The sequence below is a fragment of the Nycticebus coucang genome, chromosome 12 (genome assembly GCF_027406575.1).
Source record: "Nycticebus coucang isolate mNycCou1 chromosome 12, mNycCou1.pri, whole genome shotgun sequence".
NCBI lineage: Eukaryota > Metazoa > Chordata > Mammalia > Primates > Lorisidae > Nycticebus > Nycticebus coucang.
This window is the reverse complement of record NC_069791.1, coordinates 10,207,295-10,226,444: the sequence shown is the minus strand read 5'-3', so window position 1 is coordinate 10,226,444 and position 19,150 is coordinate 10,207,295. Positions and strand designations below refer to the sequence as shown.

Here is a 19,150-nt window from a genome sequence, read left to right as displayed (position 1 = left end):
CTTCAGCTCAGCCACCTCTCCCTTGCAACTCCTTCTCAGACTTCTAAGACTGTAGATTCAAAAACGTAAGTAGGGCTCGGCGCCTGTAGCTCAAGTGGCTAAGGCACCAGCTACATACACCAGAGCTGGTGGGTTCGAATCCAGCCTGGGCCTGCCAAACAACAATGACAACTACAACCAAAATTAGCCAGGTGTGGTGGGCGCCTGTAGTTCCAGCTAGTTGGGAAGCTGAGGCAAAAGAATCACTAAGACCAGTATTTGGAGGTTGCTGTGAGTTATGACACCACGGCACTCTACCCAGGGTGACAGCTTGAGTCGCTGTCTCAAACAAACAAACAAACCCCCCCCCAAAGATATAGGTAGGAATCCAGGGGTCCAGATTCCAGTCAGAGCTCCGAGGCCTCCAGCCCTGCCTCCTCCTCCTCTCTCAAAGGCTCCCTGCTTCTGCCTTTCCCATCCTGCTGACTTCCTTAGCACTGGTGAGCACCAATTTCAAGCTCACAATCTTCCCAGCTCCAAGTCTTCCTCCAGTCTCAGTTCTTCCCATCACCTCCCCACATTCTTAGATTGTGCCGGGCCTCTTCCTTTCCAATTCTCCTTGATCCCTCTGATGAGCCTAGCCTGATGCTTCCCTCCATAGCTGCTGCTGCTGCTTCTTTTTTTTCTTCTTCTTCTTCCATAGCTTCTTTAAATGTCTTTGGGCTGCCTCTGTAGCTGGGACCCGTCTGGGCTCAAGTTCTTCATCTCCTCCCCCTTGGGAGGTTGACTGTTGTGGCTGTCCGTCTTTCCTTCTGGAGTCTTTCTGTTCCTCCTGATCCCCTGCATCCTTAGGGCTCCCTTGGTATCTTCCAGTCTCTGCCCCCCTCTCTTTCTTCCTCCTCATCCTCTCTCTCCCTCTCCTTCCCGGGGTACTGGTATGTCTCCTCAGTTCCTCTGCCCCTGCGTCCTCTCTGGGCTGGCTCTGTGGACCCGCATCTTCCGGGTCTGGCAGTACCTCTCTCTCCCCCTTCGGGGCTCTCCACTCTAACTCTCCGGGTCTTTTTCCACCCCGGGCTCGGTGTCTCCCACAGACACGCCATTTCTGCCTCTCTGGCTAAGTCTCTGCCTTCTGGGTCTTACTCCCTCTGACTCTTCTTTGTCTCTCCCTCTCTCTTCTCCGCCTCTTCCCCCTTATCTCCCGATCTCTCGCTACTCTGACTTTCTCTCTCCGTCCCTCCCCTCCCCCTCATATCTCTGCCTTTTCATCTCCCTCTCTGGCCCTTGCTCCCTCGCTCCCTCCCTCTCTCTCTCTTTTCCTCGGTTCTCTCCGGCTCCCTCTCTCGCCTCGGATGACAGCGCTGCCTCTTTTGTTGGCTCCGCAGCCAATCGCGGCCGCTGACGACACGGGGGCCGGGGCTATAAAGGGCCTGGCCCGGGCTCGGGGCCCCCCCAGCCGCCCGCCCCGGCCGCCCGCCCGCCCCGCCCGCGCGCCCGCCGCCCCCGGCCCCCCGGCCCCCCCTCGGCCGGGCAGCCCCCAATCCCGCGCCGCCCGGACCCCCTCCTCCTCCCTCTCTCCTCCCTCCACCCCTCCCCGCGGGACTCCGGCGTCCCCGCCCCCCAGTCCTCCCTCCCCTCCCCTCCAGCATGGTGCTCGCGGCCCCGCTGCTGCTGGGCTTCCTGCTCCTCGCCCTGGAGCTGCGGCCCCGGGGGGAGGCGGCCGAGGGCCCCGCGGCGGCGGCGGCGGCGGCGGCGGCGGCAGCGGCGGGGGCCGGGGGGGAGCGCTCCAGCCGGCCAGCCCCGTCCGCGGCGCCCGAGCCGGACGGCTGCCCCGTGTGCGTGTGGCGGCAGCACAGCCGGGAGCTGCGCCTGGAGAGCATCAAGTCGCAGATCTTAAGCAAACTGCGGCTCAAGGAGGCGCCCAACATTAGCCGCGAGGTGGTGAAGCAGCTGCTGCCCAAGGCGCCGCCGCTGCAGCAGATCCTGGACCTGCACGACTTCCAGGGGGACGCGCTGCAGCCCGAGGACTTCCTGGAGGAAGACGAGTACCACGCCACCACCGAAACTGTCATTAGTATGGCCCAGGAGAGTAAGTGGGCTGGCGGGCGCGAGCCGCGGGGTGCCGGCTCCGGCTCCGGGAACCGCGCCTCCGCTCCCAAGCCGGGTGCTCCAGGCTGCCCCGGCCCGGGAGCCTTTTCTGAGAAAACTTGATGGATTGAGGAGCGGGGGCTACTCCATAGAAGTTTTTTGAGCGATGGAGATGGGCTGAGGAGTTGAGTGCACGCCGGGTTCCCCGGAGGTGGTTGGTGGGCAGGCAAAGGGGCGGGTTTCGAGATACGGCCTCCTACCCCCGTGTGCGAAAAAGACCCCTGATGAAAAGTCTGGGGAATCCGGGCCTGCAGCGGAGGGGCCCGGACAGAAACTCTCAAGGGCAGCGATGGGGAGGCTGAGAACAGAATCGAGAGTCTTCCGGACCCCCGCAGTCCCAGCTGGTCTGCAGCGCTACCTGCCTCCCAATGGCGTTGGCACCAACTTCCCACCTGGTGTTCCGGCCCACCCTGCTGCAGAGAACTAAGTGCTCCTCTCCCTTTTTCAGGAATAGGATCCTAGAGCCTAATATCCCTCCTGGCAGCCCAGCTGGCACCCTTTCCATTCTGAGTCTCATCTCACTCCGGGTTTCCCAAGGGGCCAGAAAAGCTGTGCTTTCATGGTACTGACCCGGCCCAGAGAACTCAACCTCCTTGTGCTGGGAGATAAGGACACCTATTTGGCTACTCTAACCTTAGCGTTTCATCCCTATTCACCCTCCCCTATCACAGCTGGACTGAACAGAGAGAGGGATACCTAGGGAGAAAGAGATAGATGGTCAGTCGGGAGGACCCAGGCATTTAAGCCCCCTGGCCAAACGGAAGATGAACATGTTAATAGACATGAGCTGCTTTGAAATTTTATGGCCTGGAAAATCCAGGCCAATACTAGCTCCCCCCAGCCCCCACCCCCAGCTCTTCCTGGGGTCAGGTGACTGTCTTCCCCTCCCCCCCGCTGGTTACACCCCCCCCTTCAACTCCAGGGAAGCAGGCCCTCTCTTATTCCCTAGTGGCTTGGCAAGATTCCCCCCCCCCCACACACACACACATACTGGTTGGTTTTATGGCTCTGAACAGAGGGGGGAGACTAGTTTATTGGCAGATGGTCATAAAAAGCTGGGGCTGAGGGGAGTCCTAGTGGCCCACCCCCATGGGAGAGGCACAGGAACCTAGGTGTGTGTCTGATGCATCTGAGAGGCTGAGTGCCTCACATTGCCACCCATGTTTCTGCAGATCTCAGCTCCACAGTACCGGGTTAGGGCTTTAAAGAAACCTCAAAGAATCAGGAAACTAATGGGGAGTAGGAGTGATGGCATGGGGATCTGGTATTGTGTTCCTCAGTCTCCCTTCTGTCCTTAAGACTTCTGCTTATGAAAGATAGAGTCAGCTTGGGGTGAGGAGGGATGCTAGGAAACAGAGTTGTAAAGGAATTCTGTTCAAGAGTTTGTTCAAAGGTGAAGGGTACAGAGGAGAAAGATGCTCTGGTCTATGCGGTATTGCGTGTGTGAGGATTTCCAGGACGGGTGATGGGCTGTGGACTTCCTCTTGCACACCACTGTCCCTAGCATCCCTTAGCCCACAGGCCTGAGTCTGGTAATGGGGATGCAGGAAGTGAACAGATCCTGCAAGCATGGATTGGGCAGTGCAGGTTAGGCCTGGGGTGGGGGACACACCAGCACGTGGGGTCCCATCCCAACTTCCATCCCCTACCCCCTGAACTTGTATGACTAGGGAACTGGGTCTCCAGCCAGGTATTGTACGTCCCCTTTAAGAGCTTAGCAGAGCTCTTAAAAGAGGGAGGGGGAGTGGAGGGGAGGGGAGGGAGAGGGGGGGAAAGGAAAAAGAGACTTTTATAGTCTAATCCCCAGGGACCCACTTTAATAAGAGACTTGTGCTCTGCTAATCGGGGGAGGTGTTTGTCAGTAGAGATGGCCTCCGTTCCCCTCCCCCTTCTTCCCTTCCCCCAGCCCTCAACCCTGGACCCCAGCCCCCACCTCTCCAAGGCTGCTATGCCTGCCCTAGTTCCCTCTACCCTTTCAGGCTCTCCTACCCAGCCTTCATCATGGGAACCCAGCCCCCTGCCCTTCTGGGAGCCAAGCCCAGCCCCTGAGTTTCTCTCTCCTCCCCACACTAAGAGGCCCCTGCCCTCTCAGCCCAACCTCCTGCCCCTAGGCCTTCTTGCCTGGGTAGGGAGTGTGTGTGTTGGGGGGTTGGGGAGGGGGGAAGGGGAGGTGGTGTGCAGGGAGGGGGTTGGGCTTTTGCTGAAAATAGTGCAATGACCTCTCTCCCCCATCAGCGCCGCCTACTAAACCTGACCTGCTGCCTGCCGCCAACCCAATCAATCCAACACAGATGTGGCCCCTTCTCCTCCCCACCAGAGTTGGGCTTATGTGTGTGTTGGGGATTCTCTCGAAGCCCCGTTCCCCTCTGTGGCTCTACCTGTTTCTCCTTTGTTCCTCACTCTATACCCTTTCTATCCTTTCTCTTTTTTATCTTACTAGGTTTATCTTCCTTCCACCTTTAGATTCCTAACCCCTCACTCACTCCTCTCTATCCTCTTCCCCAGTGTTTTCCAACTCCCAAACTTACTTCATGTCCTCTTAGCATCATCTCCCCCTCTCTCCTACTTTAGGCTCCATTTCTCTGCTTATCTCCTCTAACCTGCCTTCATCTCTAACAGTCTCTGTTACTTCCCTCACCATCTATAGTCTCTCTCCTGGCTTGTCCCCTTTCCCTTCTTTCTCCCTATGTCCTGTCCCCTTGAAGTACTGACTGTCCCCATAACCACTGTGATGTCCACTGTTGCAAATGTATCGTAATTCCCTGAGGTGGGGATGGGGGACTCTTGTCTTAAGAATCAAAGACTTAGATGGGGCTCTGGTGCTTAGTTTGTCACCTTCAAACCCTGGGTCATCTTAGGTAGGGGGGTGGGTTTAGAGTTTAGAAAACCAACAAACATTTATTGAGAAGCTACTGTTTTCACATTATTTAATGTTTAGCACTTCCGTGAAGCAAGAATCATTATCTCTATCACACTGAGAAATTTGGCGGGTGAGATACTGGTTAACAAAGAGTCAGATAGTGATTATACTCACATTAATTGTAGCCAAAGAACAGTTTAGATGCCAGGAAGAACTTTCAGGCACTTGCCGGTATAATTTAAGATTGGGAGTTTATTCAACATGTGTTTATTGGTACTATGGTACTAAGGCCACAATGGTGAGCAAAACAGCACAATATCAACAGTGTGATACTGTGGAGATTAGTACCTAAGGGAAAGAAAACAGATAATTCCTATGCTGGAATTAGGCACAGTATAACATTTGGAATATTGCTTGTCACTCCTCCATCTCATCAGTAGCTTCCCTACCCTAGCTTATCCTAACTTCTGAACCTTCACTCTCCAAAACCTTACTCCACTGCATCATCACTGAAGCTCTAGCTAGTAGGGTAACTGGAAGAACTACCAGAGCCTGGGATCTCAGAGAGAAGAATCAAGGAAAAAGAAACTGCAGAGAGACTTTGTGTATCATGTCCTGAATATATGAAGATCATTAGGCACTTTCTTCACCATCTCACGTGAAGGGTCCTTTTCCTGGGGTGGGGTAAGAGAAAGTAGCTGATGAGAGACAACATCCTATGTCCTTCAAGCATCCAAGGCTGCTATGCCTGCCCTACTTCCCTCTACCCTTCCAGGCTCTCCTACCCAGCCTTCATCCTGGGGTACTTGGTGATGGTAAGGAGGTGATGTTATGCAGAACTCCTTTTCCTGGGGTGGGGTAGAGAAAGTAGCTGATGAGAGACAACATCCTAAGTCCTTCATGATTATGGGCATGATACTTAAGAGCCTAGAATTCCTGACCATATTTATATAGCTCTGAAAGCTCACTCATGTTCTTCCTATCTAGAGTGAGAATTGGATATTTGTAAGATTTGGAAGGGGAACTGGGATGAGCTGGAATGGAAGCAGACATAGTTATTTATTGAGCATCAGACCCAAGAAGGGTCAATTTATGGTCCAGAGCAAGGAGTTAAAACATAAAGTAGGGGTGTTGTGCTTTTTGTAAAGACTTACTGGCACTGGACCAAGAAACCAAAGTAATCTCAGGGGAGAAGAGAAGACTAATTACAGTTGATCTGGTGTGTTGATTATTTCTGATGCTTTGGGAACATAGGAGGACATAGGGAGGTACTTTTTCCCTTCCTTAAGAGCTGGGGCAATAGGGGCAGCGCCTGTGGCTCAAGGAGTAGGGTGCGGCCCCATATACTGGGGATGGTGGATTCAAGCCTGGCCCTGGCCAAAAAAAAAAAAAAAAAAGGCTCGGCGCCTGTGGCTCAAGCTGCTAAGGCACCAGCCACATACACCAGAGCTGGCGGATTTGAATCCAGCCTGGGTCTGCCAAACAATGATGGCTACAACCAAAAAAAAAAAAAAGTCCAGGTGTTGTGACAGGCGCCTGTAGTCCCAGCTACCTGGGAGGGTGAGGCAAGAGAATCTCTTAAGCCAGGAGTTGGAGGTTGCTGTGAGCTGTGATGCCACAGCACTCTATCCAGGGTGACAGCTTGAGGCTCTGTCTCAAAAAAAAAAAAAAAGAGCTGTGGCAATAATGGTGATGGTAAGGAGGTGATGTTAAGAATGGTAAAGAGGGGTGGCGCCTGTGGCTCAGTCGGTAAGGCGCCGGCCCCATATACCGAGGGTGGAGGGTTCAAAACCTGGCCCTGGCTGAACTGCAAACCAAAAACTAGCTGGGCATTGTGGCGGGCGCCTGTAGTCCCAGCTACTCGGGAGGCTGAGGCAAGAGAATCGCTTCAGCCCAGGAGTTGGAGGTTGCTGTGAGCTGTGTGATGCCATGGCACTCTACCAAGGGCGATAAAGTGAGGCCTCTGTCTCTACAAAAAAAAAAAAAAGAATGGTAAAGAGGGTGGCGCCTGTGGCTCAGTGAGTAGGGCGCCAGCCCCACGTACTGAGGGTGGTGAGTTGGATCCCAGCCCCGGCCAAACTGCAAAACAAAAAAATAGCTGGGCGTTGTGGCGGGTGCCTGTAGTCCCAGCTCCTGGGGAGGCTGAGAATCGCCTAAGCCCAAGAGCTGGAGGTTTCTGTGAGCTGTGATGCCACGGCACTCTACCGAGGGCGGCAAAGTGAGACTCTGTCTCTAAAAAAAAAAGAATGGTAAAGAGGAAGAAGCTGAGGAAACTTGTCTTTAAGGGAGAGGGAACCGGGAGACAAATGCACAGGAATGCATGGGTAGTTCCATTCTGGTGGGTAGGAAGGAAGCATAGATCTGAATTCTGGTTTATTTAATGGGATAAATTTAGCCCATGTTCCCTATTTGAACCTTGGGTTATCCCCTTGGTGAGGCTGTTTTTTTGGTGGGGGAAGGACTGTGCCGTTTCATCTGAGCATTACACAAATCAGAGCAGAAATGAGGCAAAGTGACCTAAGGACAGCAGGTATGGTAACAGGTATGGCTTTTATGATGATCATCAAAGATTCATAAAAAGTTGGGTCCCTACATGCAGAGAAAAGTTTGAGGAAGGAGAGGTTGCTGGTGAAGGGAGAATTCTCTGGTAACTATCTTTGCAGGTTACCGGATGGAGGGGAACCTTTGCATTAAGGCAAATGGATTAGGGAATGGGTGCAGATCAGCCAGGCCTGACAAAGCCTTCATCCTATCAGGAGAGGAGACACTGTTTTGGGTACCAGAGACACAGTAGTCAATAAGACAGGCATGGGAGAAGGGTAGAGAATTGGAAAACTCAGGCAGAGGAGTCCAAATTGCTGATACCACTGAGTACCATTTGTTGATGCTGTGCCCCCTTCTCTCTTATCAGCGGATCCAGCAGTACAGACAGATGGCAGTCCTCTATGCTGCCATTTCCACTTCAGCCCCAAGGTGATGTTCACAAAGGTACTGAAGGCTCAGCTGTGGGTGTACCTGAGGCCTGTGCCCCGCCCAGCCACAGTCTACCTGCAGATCTTGCGACTGAAACCCCTAACTGGGGAAGGGACCGCAGGGGGAGGGGGCGGAGGCCGGCGTCACATCCGTATCCGCTCACTGAAGATTGAGCTGCACTCTCGCTCTGGCCACTGGCAGAGCATCGACTTCAAGCAAGTGCTACATAGTTGGTTCCGCCAGCCACAGAGCAACTGGGGCATCGAGATCAACGCCTTTGATCCCAGTGGCACAGACCTTGCTGTCACCTCCCTGGGGCCGGGAGCTGAGGGGCTGGTGAGCAGGGGGCATTAAGTGGTGGAGGGTATGTATAACCTGGTCCTAAGGACAGGGATGTTGGAAAAGGTCAACAAAGAATGTGAAGAAGGGCTGGGTGGGGTGGCTCACGCCTGGAATCCTAGTACTCTGGGAGGCCAAGGCTAGTGGACTGCCTGAGCTCATGGGTTCGAGACCAGCCTGAGTAAGATAGCAAGACCCCATCTCTAAAAATAGCTGGGCATTGTGGCGGGCACTTGTAATCCCAGCTACTCAGGAGGCTGAGCCAAGAGAATTGCTTGAGCCCGAGGGTTTGAGGTTGCTGTGAGCTATGACGCCAGAGCACTCTACTGAGGGTGACAAAGCAAGACTCTGCTTAAAAAAAAAAACAAAAAAAAAAAAAACGTGAAGGGGACTAGCATTATTTCTCTGACGCCAGGAGCTAATTCTAGAGGAGGAGTTGGAGAGTAGGGTGGCAACTATCACTTTTCAGGGATCCAAGCCAGCCAACAACTGAAAACTTAATTTGAAGGTAAAGGTGTCATTGAATGGGAGACTCATGGGAACACAGAAACTTGCCATTGGTGAGGTTTTGGGCAAAGGGGCTGATGCGGGTCAGGTTGCAAAAAAAGAATGAATTAGGGGAGGGGAGCTGAAGGAGCGATGACCAGCTGGAAAGAAAAGTAGAGGATAAGGTCTGGGAGCTGGAGCAGTAGAAAAGCTGAGAAGTCCCTGGTTTCTATTTTGGTGCTACTTTTGAGAGGCAGGTGGGCAAGGAAGAGGGAAGAGGAATAGTTTGGGGCTATATGACATCTCTTTCCCCTCTCCCTGCTCCTCAGCATCCTTTCATGGAGCTTCGAGTCTTAGAGAACACAAAACGTTCCCGGCGGAATCTGGGCTTGGACTGCGATGAGCACTCAAGCGAGTCCCGCTGCTGCCGATATCCGCTCACAGTGGACTTTGAGGCTTTTGGTTGGGACTGGATCATCGCCCCTAAGCGCTACAAGGCCAACTATTGCTCTGGCCAATGCGAATACATGTTCATGCAAAAATATCCACACACCCACTTGGTGCAACAGGCCAATCCAAGAGGCTCTGCTGGGCCTTGCTGTACCCCCACCAAGATGTCCCCAATCAACATGCTCTACTTCAATGACAAGCAGCAAATTATCTACGGCAAGATCCCTGGCATGGTGGTGGATCGCTGTGGCTGTTCTTAAGGTGGGGGACTGAAGATGCCTCCCCCACAGACCCTACCCCAAGACCCTGGCCCTGACCCCCAGGCCCCCAAGCCCTAGAGTTCCCTCCACTTCTTCCCATGAACATCACACCTTGTTCCCTGACCAAGCGGTGTGCAATACAACAGAGGGAGGCAGGTGGGAATTGAGGGGTGAGGGGCTTGGGGGAAAGGGGAAGGAGAGGGGTGGTTAGGTTGGGGACTGTTTGAAGTTTGAAGATGAGAAAGTTTGGCAAGAAGACAGAGAGATGTATAGACAGAGGGATAGAGACAGAGGAACAAAAAGCAGCAGAAAGAAGGCAAAGGGAGGGAGAGACAGAAGAGACAGACTAGGCAGAGACAAACACTGAGAAAGAGACTGAAATGGAGTAATAAATGAAAGCCCCACACCAAGCTTTTTTTCTTCCACTGGCAAGGTAAGGGGCTTGGTATAGTTTGGGGTGATCCCCAGACTACTCAGTAGGAGAGGAAATCATAAATCTATTTTTAGCTTCTTCCTTCTCTCCCTCCAACAGTGGCCAGAGGAAGGGAAGTGAGGGCAGGGGCAAAAGTTAAGGGTTTGGGAGTTTTATTTATTTATTTATTGTGATTTTTCATTTTTTTTTTTGTATTTGGCTTTATTGGAATAGGAAGGCCCCTGCCCACTGTGCCCAATTTATCCCTTTTCCCCTAAACCCTACTCTCCCCCAAGTACCTACCCACTTAAGCACTTGTATAAAGCCTCCAGGGTTGGGGATGGGAGTAAAGGGCAAGAGGGCTGACACATGGACGTTTGTAACCCATAATCACCCTAACTCAACCTTTCTGAGCCAAACAGGTTGAATTGAAGCCAGTTATCATGGAAGCATGAGGTTAGAGCTGGGGGCAGGGAGAACCCTCAACATCCAGGATCTATGTAATGAGAGCCACTAAACTAACCCTCAGGTCCACCCTCAATGATACTGGGTTATTTAGCCAGAGGGTGCTGCCTACACATGCCCAAATTCCCTCAGCCAAGAGAGAGACCAAAGAGCCTGTGGAATGCCCCTGCTCCCAGCCTCTATCTTCAGGTCAATAAAAATGAGAGTATAGTGATCCCAGAGTCCCCTAGGTCTGGGAAGGGTTAGGAGGAGTCAAGAAGGGGGCAGAAAGGAGGCTGAAGGTTACAGGGCATTTGAATCCAAATCACTGCTCTCGGCTAGGGAATAGAGCCAGAAGATGAAAGGTGGAAGGGATTCTGGAGGGGGGGGACATTTTAGTCCCCTAACCCCAAAGCTCAGGGTGGAAGGGGGGAGAACAAGGGAGCAGAGTGTCTATAATTATTTTTACCTTTTATTTTTGGAATCTAACAGTACCTGAAAGCAGGGAGGGGACAATAAAATGGGGAAAAGCATCTGATAAGGCCAGTTAGAGCACAGGGTGGGAAGGAAGGAAACTCCCTGGTTTAGAGGCTAGGAAGCAGGCAGAGAGTCACTAGTCAACTCACTAGCTCAGCCCATTCATTCCTCCCACAATCCTGATCCACCCTCCTCTGGACTCACCATGCCTCAGTTTCTTCCCCTCGACGGAATGAGAAATAGCAGCACCCACCACAGCCAAGAGATGAATTCTGAGCACTTACCACGGGCACTTTATGGACATAAAATACCTCTCGCTGTGGGACAGATAACCAGGGCACCAGAGTAGTGGTGAAGAGATGCGAGGCTTTAGAGGAGTTACAGGCTTCAAAGTACTCAAGTTTTCCTCCGCCTCCCAGCTGGACAGTGCCTGAAGCCAAGGAGTTGAGAATCTCCTGATCCACACCCTATCCATACCTCATCATCAGGCCAGACCTCTTGGCTCCAAGCTAGAACCTAGAGGATGTCAGGAGGGGAGAAGAACCTTCAGCAAAATTATCAGTCTAAGTAGAGCCAGCATTTATGGGTCTGACACCAAGAGTATCAAATGGAAGTTAAGCCTGAGCTGGAGAGCAGACCTGGAAGGCAAGTTCTGACTCTCCCATTTAGCCCAGACGGTGTAAGGGGCAAAGGTATGTGACCTGCCCTTGAAAAGGTTAGTTCTGTTGTGAGCTTTAGCATCTTATTCTTATTCTCATAGTGAGAAAGTGAAATAAGGTGTTTCAGTATAGAAATGGGCAGGGGCTGTTAAGCTTTTCAATTTGCCTTCTCCCATATAGCAGCCATGTTAACCCTAAGCTTCTCCTCGCTGGCCCTGTTCTTCATCCTTCCTTCTGCCCCAATCTTGGAGAACAAGATACATGTGACCATCAACACCACTCGCACTTCCATGGTGGAAGGAAAGGAATAGAGAGCTGAAGAACAGAAGATGACTCCCTCCAAGGTCAAATGCCTCTTGATCTTGGCACAGGGTAGAGATTGGGTAATAAGCATCAGGTAACTTTCCTCTACAGATTATAGAGATGGGGCACTAAATGTGGGGGACACTTATAATATTGCCCCTTTAATACCACCAAATAAAGACCTTTGTGTGGGGGGGATGCTTTCTTTTATGAACATAAATCTATGAGCTGAGGTCTCATTCCCTTTTTCCTCCCTACCCCCAAAGAGGCATGGGGTAAAGAGGCTTGAGGGCATAGCTCAGCAACCCAGTGGGAGCTAATACCCCACCTCCACCTGTGTGTGGACCTGGCCAGTGCCCCTCCGAACATATCATTATTAGTGTAATTATTATTTACTTTGTGTATTTGTTACATTGTGTGCGTGATAGCCTTTGTTTGTTAAGGATGTCTGAGGAGTATGGGGTTGACAGGGGCACTGGAATGCCGGGAAAGGACTTCTTCACTGAGATCAAGGCTTCCTGGAGGGAACCATTGCAAAAGGCCATCAGGCAGTTTTCAAGTTATGTGACAGAGGGCAAAGATGGCCATAGGGTGCTCTGAGTTTTGGGATGGTCACATGACACAATCCAGCACTTGAACCTGAAAAAAGAAAAATAAAAGCAGTCAAAGAGTTTAGAATTCAGTGCTGAGCTCTTCTCCCTAATCAAGCGCCACATTTATACTTTGAAGACCAGGAAGCAAAGAGGATCTGAGAGAGGAAACCTTGTGTTCAAGGACTAAGAAGATGGGATCCTTGGGACAACAGAGAAAACACTAAGGGCATGTGGGATGAGTGCTGGGATACAGTTAAAGGGAGAATGGGCAGAGGATATAGGAAAGGTAGAGCACCTAGAACAACCGTTCTCTGGAGAGCTTGATCCAAAACAGATCCAAAGACTACAACTTCTAAAGTTCTCTTGAGATGATACAGCTAATATCTGTTTTACTCTGCCACAGTACCTGATTCTTGGTTTCAACAAAGTTTTATGAAGATCCATACACCAAACTAACATAGCTATTCAATTTAACTGTAACAAGAATAGCTTAAAAAGTTATCAGTGAGTAGGGTGCCAGCCCCATATACTGAGGGTGGCGGGTTTGAACCCAGCCCCAGTAAAACTGCAACAACAAAAATAGCCGGGTGTTGTGGCGGGCACCTGTAGTCCCAGCTACTCAGGAGGCTGAGGCAAGAGAATCACCTAAGCCCAGGAGTTGGAGGTTGCTGTGAGCTGTGATGCCACAGCACGCTACCATGAAGAGAAAGTAAGACTCTGTTTCTAAAAAAAAAAAAGAAAAGTTATCTCAAACTCTGGCAAGCCAAGGTGGGTAGATAGCTTGAATTCATGAGTTCGAGACCAGCCTGAGCAAAAAAGAGAGACCCCTATCTCTACTAAACATAGAAAAAAAAAAACAAAACTGAGGCAGGGCGCCGGCCCCATATGCCAGAGGTGGTGGGTTCAAACCCAGGCCCTGGCCAAAAACTACCAAAAAAAAGCTGCTCCTCTTCCTCCTTTGGAGGGTGGAGCTTTTTTTTTTTTTTTTTGGCTGGGGACAGGTTTGAACCTGCCACCTCCAGCATATGGGACCGGCGCCCTACTCCTTGAGGCACAGGCGCCACCCTGGAGGGTGGAGCTTTTAAAGAAAAGAAAAAAAACTGAGGCAAGAGGATTGCTTGAGCCCAAGAGTTGGAGGTTGCTGTCAGCAATGATACCATGGCACTTTTTCCAGGGTGACAGCTTGAGACTCCATCTCAAAAAAAAAAAAAAAAGTATCTTAAATATTCTTTCAGTCTGTTGTGAAGACTTCTTTCATGTACATAGAGCAAAATTTGTAGAGCATGAGTCAGATATAGCAAATCTTCTCTGACTCAATTAAATAAATAAGGGATGAAGGTCAGGCACAGTGGCTCATGCCTGTAATCCTAGCACTCTGGGAGGCCGAGGTGGCTGGACTCCCTGAGCTCACAGGTTCGAGACCAGCCTGAGCAAGAGCAACACCCCATCACTAAAAATAGGGTATTGTTGCAGGTGCCTGTAGTTCCAGCTACTCGGGAGGCTAAGGTAAGAGAACCGCTTGAGCCCAAGAGTTTGAGGTTGCTGTGAGCTATAATGCCACAGCACTCTACTGAGAGCCACACAGTGAGACTCTATCTGTAAATAAATAAATAATCGCTTCTCGGCCTTTTGGCTAAGATCAAGTATAGTATAAATAAATAAATAAGGCATGGTGGCTCATGCCTGTGATCCTAGAGCTTTGAGGCCAAATTTTCAAAACCACCCTGGGGAACAGTGAGAACCCTTGTTTCTATCAATAAATAGCCAGGTAAGTAAACAAATAAGAAAAGTTTCTGTGAGGCTTGGCGCCTGTGGCTCAAGCGGCTAAGGCACCAGCCACATACACCTGAGCTGGCAGGTTCGAATCCAGCCCTGGCACGTCAAACAAGGACAGCTGCAAACCCCACCCCCCCCAAAAAAAAAAAATAGAAAAGTTTCTGTAACATCAGCCTGACCAGAACTGGGGACAGGGCCACCAAAAGTTCAATGTGCTACCAAATGCTTTCCCTGTCCCTGTTAAGTTTTATCAGAAGATTGACCTCACTCAAACCAACTCTAAGACTGCAGTTAGCAAAATGTATCTCCCCCAGGGAACTACTTTATCCACACTTATCCTAGGCTTTTGCCCTGAGCCAAAACTGGGTTTTTTCCTCTAACTGCTCATTTGTTTCCTGCATTAAGAGAACAACCAATAGAGACTACAAGATGACTTCTAATTCTTTTTTTCTTATCATAAAATCCTTCAACCCGATGTATGAGCAGCTATCCTATACCCTACCTTTGCCCATATTTTGGATGACGGGCCCCAAGCTAAGAACCAGTTGGCAGGGGCGGTGCCTGTGGCTCAGTGAGTGGGGTGCTGGCCCCATATGCCGAGGGTGGCAGGTTCAAACCCAGCCCCAGCCAAACTGCAACAAAAAAAAAAAATAGCCGGGCGTTGTGGCAGGCACCTGTAGTCCCAGCTACTTGGGAGGCTGAGGCAAGAGAATCGCGTAAGCCCAAGAGTTAAGAGGTTGCTGTGAGCCGTGTGACGCCACGGCACTCTACCCGAGGGCGGTACAGTGAGACTCTGTCTCTACAAAAAAAAAAAAATAATAATAACCAGTTGGCAGGGGCATTTATAACTTTTGTTTCGTAGTGTGGTAGGAGGAAAGTCAATGTCCCAGTCAATAATATCAGCTTTCCTGCCAGTGAACTGGGATTGAGGGAGAAACTAGGAGTCTTTCCACCGTTTTCTAGTCTTAAATATAACTGTATAAGCAGGTGTACACATACACATGATCAAACTAATCCACTCACCCTAGGTGGAACCTACTCAATGGAAAAAAAAAAAGAAAATTCCACTGTACCCAAATAACTTAGTAAAATTTAAGAGTTAATGTTTATTGAATGATTGCTATGTAAATTATGGCAAGCAAATTATACTGAGTATATAATATGATAATCACTTAATTCTCATGGCAACCTTCACAATGAGGTTCCTATTAGTACAGTTGCGAAATCACAGCATGATTAAGTATTTGCACAGGGTTTCCAAGGTAGTGTGGTACAACAAGAAATTAAATCCAGATAGTTGCTATACAATATTACATTCTGATCTATTTATAGTAATCTGAGAAGTGGAAAACTAAACATAGGGGTGAGAGAGGAAACAGGTAATGAGAAAGTTTTAAACACCTGGACTCAAAAGGTTTGCAAAGATGTGAAAACTGTCATTTCCTATTACTTTTGAGAGGAAAACATGAAAATCTGGACATGGCAGAGAAGGAGAGGTTAGATTTTGGGGGGAGGATTAAAGTAATCAGAAGTAAATGGCATTGCCTGCCAGAGGCCCTCATATAAGAGAACAGGGAAAAAAGTTATCTTCCCTTGTTTTTCTTCCTCTCTCATCTGTTTCTCAGTTAAGATATAGCAACAAGACTCAGCCCAACACCAAGAAGTCCTAGCCTCATCCACATCTTTATTCTATTATTCTGTATCTCACATCCCCACAGAGCTTTTTTTTTTTTTTGGAGATACAGAGTCTCACTTTATGGTCCTCGGTAGAGTGCCGTGGCCTCACACAGCTCACAGCAACCTCCAACTCCTGGGCTTAAGCGATTCTCTTGCCTCAGCCTCCCAAGTAGCTGGGACTACAGGCACCCGCCACAATGCCCGCCTATTTTTTGGTTGCAGTTCGGCCAGGGCCGGGTTTGAACCCGCCACCCTCAGTATATGGGGCCGGCGCCTTACGGACTGGGCCACAGGCGCCGCCCGCCACAGAGCTTTTTTTTTGAGACAAGAGTTTTACTCTGTTGCCCTCAGTAGAGTATTGTGGAATCACAGCTCACAGCAACTCCAGCTCTTGGGCTTAGGCGATTCTCTTGCCTCAGCCTCCTGAGTAGCTGGGACTACAGGCGCCCACCACAACGCCCAGCTATTTTTTGTTGCAGTTTGGCTGGGGCTGAGTTTGAACCCACCACCCTTGCCAGCGCCCTACTCAATGAGCCACAGGAGCCACCCTCCCCAGAGCTTTTAAGCTTCGATCTTCAGCAGGTGTCAAAACTAGGGTGGAGGAAGGGCTGTTTAAAATGATGGTGGAGAAAAAGAGAACGATCCTACAGAACCATAAAAAAGTGCAGATGTACAGCTGAGGAAGCTAGTTTTCTCCACAGCTTTTCTAGATTCTCTCATTAAAAGCTCCCAAGTACGCAGAGGAAAAGAAGTACAGCTTCAGGAAAAGAAGATTGAAGTCAACTAACTACATTTGGATGCTGGATCACCTACACTAGGAAGACTGAGGGATAAAAAGGAAGATTACCGGGATCCCAGATAAAGAATTACAAGCCTCAATGTCTGTTCTGTCTCCAAATGAGTATTAGTCTGAATCAGAAAGAAGACATAGGCATCCTGAACTATTCATGCTCAAAAAGTATGTGTGGGACGATCACAATAAGACAGAAGAGGATCTGGTGGTAAAGGCTTCTGACCAACATTATGAACAGCTGCTAAAATAGGATGAAAAAAGTAAAAAAAATCTTGAGAAACTGGGGAAACACTGTATCAAAGATGTAGGGAAAGTGAGGTTAGTGAGAGAATAATTAGGCTTAAGAGAATCCTTGGGAGTAAGGTTGAACACTTTTCTGGAAAATAATGGAAGATAAATAGGCAAAATGAAGAGAACTTCTGAAGGACCCACTGCTCCACTTCATTATCAGCATCTGCTCTATTCACTTCTTTTCTTTTTCCTTGTTTTTTTTAAGACAAGAGTATCACTATGTCGCCCTCAGCAGAGTGCCATGGCATCACAACTCACAGCAGTTTCAAACTCTTGGGCTTAAGCAATTTTCTTGCCTCAGCCTCCCAAGTAGCTGGGACTACAGGTGCCTGTCACAATGCCCAGCTATTTTGTTGTTGTAGTTGTCATTGTTGTTTGGCAGGCCCGGGCCAGGTTCAAACCCACCAGCCCTGGTGTATGTGGCCAGCACTCTAGCTGCTGAGCTACAGGCGCTGAGCCCTACTTCTTTTTTTTTTTTAAACCACCGTGGGGTAAAAACCCTTACTGAAGCTATAGTTTTTCTCAAGTTAATAAAATAGAACTATTCTTTCTGGTTCTGGTGAAAATGAAGAGAGAGAAGTTAGCCCCAAGACCACAGCCTGAAGTAATGCAAAGGGAGGCACAGTAGACTAGTAGTGGGGAGATTGGTGTGCTCCCAGTTAATGGACACAATATATGGCACACCTCCTGGGTACAGGACACAACTACAACAGGACTCTACCTAACAAATGCAAACATTGTAAACTAATTTTACCCTCACATTAATCTGAAATTTATAAAAGGGTGGAGGGAGGCAAAAGAGATAAGTGGGGAGAGGGTAGGTTGCTCTAACTGTAAGATTTAGTTGGCAGAGGAGGTGTCAAAAATTTAACCAGCCTTCCCTTTTGTTCATTTCTCCAAAGTCTCGGAGGGATACAAAATTCACAACAAATGGGCAATCTCTGCAGCTGCTCTCCAAGGCAATTTTCCTGAAGTGTCTAAATATAGGTCTCTGCCTTCCTTACCAACCAGGGACTTTGTGAAAACAGAGATTCTTCATGTTATGAAGGTCCGTATTACCTTTCTATTAATTACAAGACCAAGTAGGTTTTGGTAGAAATGAGAACGGATTTACATCACAGCAACAAGGGATCTGATCATGGTACCAAAGTCCTCGGGTAAGGTGCCAGGCTCCTAATTATTACACACACACCCAATCCAAGCTTATATAGGTGTCTAAATACATATAAAGATTTAAAGGAGAAACCCTATATTAACAAATCCAAAATTACTGACAGGTGTCAGATCTATATTAACTTCAAATGCAAACAGTCTCCTTTGGGAGAGTCAAAACTTTAAATAGAAGGCTCAGCAAGGAAAATGAACTTTATCAATATCCAAGAAACATTACCACAACAATACCATCCTTCTGCAAAAGAGGACAAACTAGCATCAGGCTTGATTAGAAAGCAGCAGTCTCCAGTTCCACTGCTATGTTCCCACTCATCTAGGCAATAATGTTAACACCAATGACATCCTTTGTCATGCTTTGAATCTCCATACTTTATTCTATCTCTGAGGGGTATACAGCCCATCTCCTTTCCTGGACTGCCTAACAAGGTCCTACATATTGACTTCTGCTGGAACCAGACAGTATTACACCAGACCAAACCTGAAAACAGGTCCCATTTCCTTAATGTGGGACTATGGATTCCATTTAGCCAAGAAAAAGGCTTCAAAATTAGTTCACAATAGAAAACTACAATTTTCTTTTTTTTTTTTTGTAGAGACAGATTCTTACTTTATGGCCCTCGGTAGAGTGCCGTGGCATCACACAGCTCACAGCAACCTCCAACTCCTGGGCTTAAGTGATTCTCTTGCCTCAGCCTCCCAAGTAGCTGGGACTACAGGCGCCCGCCACAACACCCAGCTATTTTTTGGTTGCAGTTCAGCCGGGGCCGGGTTTGAACCCTCCACCCTCGGTATATGGGGCCGGCGCCTTACCGACTGAGCCACAGGCACCGCCCGAAAACTACAATTTTCAATTACAAACTTTCAATTATTTATGTGAAATTCACAATGTGTTGCTCAAGTGCTATCACACACAGATAAGTCTCTATTTTGGAATCCTCGTCTCAAATGTAATTCACTTCACATGCCTTTTCTGGTGTCTCTTTTTCCACCCAATCCATCTTTTTTTTTTTTTGAGACAGAGACTCAAGCTATTGCCCTGGGTAGAGTGCCGTGGTGTCAC

General features: G+C 49.3%; 2 protein-coding genes across 2 annotated transcripts in view; one reads left to right on the top strand and one right to left on the bottom strand.

Moving 5' to 3' along the window:
• The first annotated feature begins 1,592 nt into the window (after positions 1-1,592).
• On the top strand, positions 1,593-12,469 carry GDF11 (growth differentiation factor 11). Its single transcript, XM_053554328.1, has 3 exons — positions 1,593-2,065; positions 7,896-8,293; positions 9,112-12,469. The coding sequence occupies exons 1-3, from the start codon at positions 1,624-1,626 to the stop codon at positions 9,490-9,492; spliced, it is 1,221 nt and encodes a 406-aa protein (XP_053410303.1). The 5' UTR covers positions 1,593-1,623; the 3' UTR covers positions 9,493-12,469.
• Positions 12,164-19,150, bottom strand: part of SARNP (SAP domain containing ribonucleoprotein) — an 81,987-nt gene continuing 75,000 nt past the window's right edge. The window contains exon 13 of the transcript XR_008373157.1: positions 12,164-12,426. The gene's annotated coding sequence lies outside the window, so the exon portion shown is untranslated. The remainder of the gene's footprint in view (positions 12,427-19,150) is intronic.